The 2,500-nt window shown below is 36.8% G+C and overlaps 1 protein-coding gene across 2 annotated transcripts in view; it reads left to right on the plus strand.

Moving 5' to 3' along the window:
* The window catches only part of LOC106878430 (sulfotransferase 1B1), a 66,190-nt gene that overhangs the window by 60,692 nt on the left and 2,998 nt on the right, over nucleotides 1-2,500 (plus strand). For both annotated transcript variants that reach the window (XM_014927638.2, XM_014927639.2), the window contains exons 4-5: nucleotides 1,495-1,598; nucleotides 1,766-1,928. In XM_014927638.2, the coding sequence (XP_014783124.1) occupies nucleotides 1,495-1,598; nucleotides 1,766-1,928 (267 nt within the window). The remainder of the gene's footprint in view (nucleotides 1-1,494; nucleotides 1,599-1,765; nucleotides 1,929-2,500) is intronic.

Below are 2,500 nucleotides of genomic sequence, written 5' to 3' on the forward strand. Positions count from 1 at the left end.
ACACTCTTTCGAGTATGCACACTGACATTACACATCCATTGGAGCATACTGGCTTCATTTCTTGCAAGCTTACACATGTCCTCAGCAGTCACGGCCCATGTTTCACTGCCATGTAGCATGGCTGTTCGTACACATGCGTCATACAGTCTGCCTGAAATGATAATTATTGATAACACATTTAGGGAGATTAGAAATTCATTAGGTTTATAATTTTTGTAATATAAACCATTATAAAGGTTGAGTGTCAAATTCAGGAAATTTAATTGATCCTGTCAGATGTGGTAGATTCTGGTTTATTTGTTTTAATCTTTAGTTAATGCATCAAGGACAAATATGATTCTTTGTCAAGATGGTACAAATTAACTGTCTTATTTGATTGTATATGAATAGCCTTAGAATTCTATATATTTTTGGTCTTGTTGTGTAGATCTTGGTGAAAAGGACTGTTTCCCTCCAAACTTAATGTTTAATGAAGTCAGCGACTTTCTGTAATAAACTTGTCAGTTTGGAATGACAATAGTTTTCATGGAAATATCTAAATATTGTTTCTGCATAGTTGAGACATAGTCAAAAGGACACAATTCTAATTCATTCACTCAAGAAAAGGAGTGAATGAATTATAATGACTGGTTCATGAATTATATCTGAGAAGAGTGTGACTAAAATAAAAAAAGGAGCAATATTAGAAAGAGTTGATATATTGGTAAAGAAAAGTCAGTTTATATAAAATAGGAATAAAGGGTTGATAAAATTTAAAAAGAAGAAGCAAAATATAAAGACATACAGGCACAGATAATATATTCATACAGAAACAGATTAACTTGTACACTAACAGGCAAATACACAGAAATACTGAACCAAATTCGATGACTGGCACCTGTGCCAGTGGAGCACTAACAGCACCGTCCGAGCATGATCATTGCCAGAGCAGCTGTCTGGCTTCCGTGCTGGTGGCATGTAAATAGCACCATTTGAGTGTGATCGTTACCAGTGTCACCTTACTGGCTCCTGTGCCGGTGGTACGTGAAAAAACATTTAAGCGAGGTCATTGCCAGTGCCACTGGACTGGCTCCTGTGCAGGTGGCACGTAAAATACACTATTTTGAGCATGGCCGTTGCCAGTACCACCTGACTGGCCCTTGTGCCGGTGGCACGTAAAAGTACCCACTACACTCTCAGAGTGGTTGGCGTTAGGAAGGGCATCCAGCTGTAGAAACTCTGCCAAATCAGATTGGAGCCTGTTGTAACCATCTGGTTTCACCAGTCTTCAGTCAAATCGTCCAACCCATGCTAGCATGGAAAGCGGACGTTAAACGATGATGATGATGATAGTCTCTCTCTCTCTCTCACACACGCGCGCGCACGCACACACACACGAAAGTACACATATCTCTACATATACACAATTTAATAAATACACGTATATCCTCACACATAGATGAATAAGTACACATACAGTCTCACTCACTGAAAATCTATGTTGTATTGTTTCAGTGAATTACGGTAACTGGTTTGAATATATGCTCCAGTGGGAGAAGGATATCAAAGACCACCCAGAACTACCCATTTTGATAGTTAAATATGAAGACCTTAAAAAGGTGAAATATCTTTTGTTTACTCAGAACTGAAATTTATTTTGCTGTTTCATAGTGTATGTATGTATGTATATTTCTACAACTTATATGTTAAAACCATACTAAAATAGTTACTCTGCTGATATTTTATGCTGTATGTATGTGTAATGTTTTTTTCAAATTTACTTTAGGATCCAGTGAGCAACGTGGCTAAAGTGGCTGAGTTTTTAGGCCTTCCTAAAAATGACCAACTTTTTGAAGATATTGCTGACAAATGTACTTTTGACAAAATGAAAGCAGCAAAACTTACTCAGCTTGAATTTCGAACTCCTGATGAATCATTGTTTCGTAAAGGTACAATCTTTGCTTTATATTTTCATTAGATTTATCATCATTTGAACATTTATTTTTCTATGCTTGTGGAGGTTAAATGGAATTTATTGAGATAAGATTTTCAACAGTCATATGCCCTTTCTATCACCAGTCCTCACCTGTTTCCAAGCAAGTGATATTTCTCCATAGCCAGACATGTTTTTCATAGAAAACTGGAAGCAAACAACATTACTTGTATGATATTGATGCTTGCTTACAATCAACATGTGATGTCTAGAAAATGTGTTATACCCCCTTTTAATAACTAAATCTCTCAGTAAGAATGACTCAACATTAAAATGGACAAATCTCAACCTAATAGAACTAAACATCAGATCAAATGCCTTGAGTTATTTGCTGCAGCTCTCTAAATTCTGTGTTCAAATCCTAACATAGCCTACTCAGGTAGTAGATTTAATCCACTAACCAGTCTAACACCATCACGAGGCACCTTAGGTGACTTTAGCAGATTCCACTCTGGTGTAAGTATTCAGTCGAGTTTTCTAGTTTGAGGATTGCTTCTTCTTTCTTTCCTCCAAGCTTCAGACATCCTT

This window comes from Octopus bimaculoides, chromosome 8 (genome assembly GCF_001194135.2).
Source record: "Octopus bimaculoides isolate UCB-OBI-ISO-001 chromosome 8, ASM119413v2, whole genome shotgun sequence".
In the NCBI taxonomy this organism is placed as follows: Eukaryota; Metazoa; Mollusca; class Cephalopoda; order Octopoda; family Octopodidae; genus Octopus; species Octopus bimaculoides.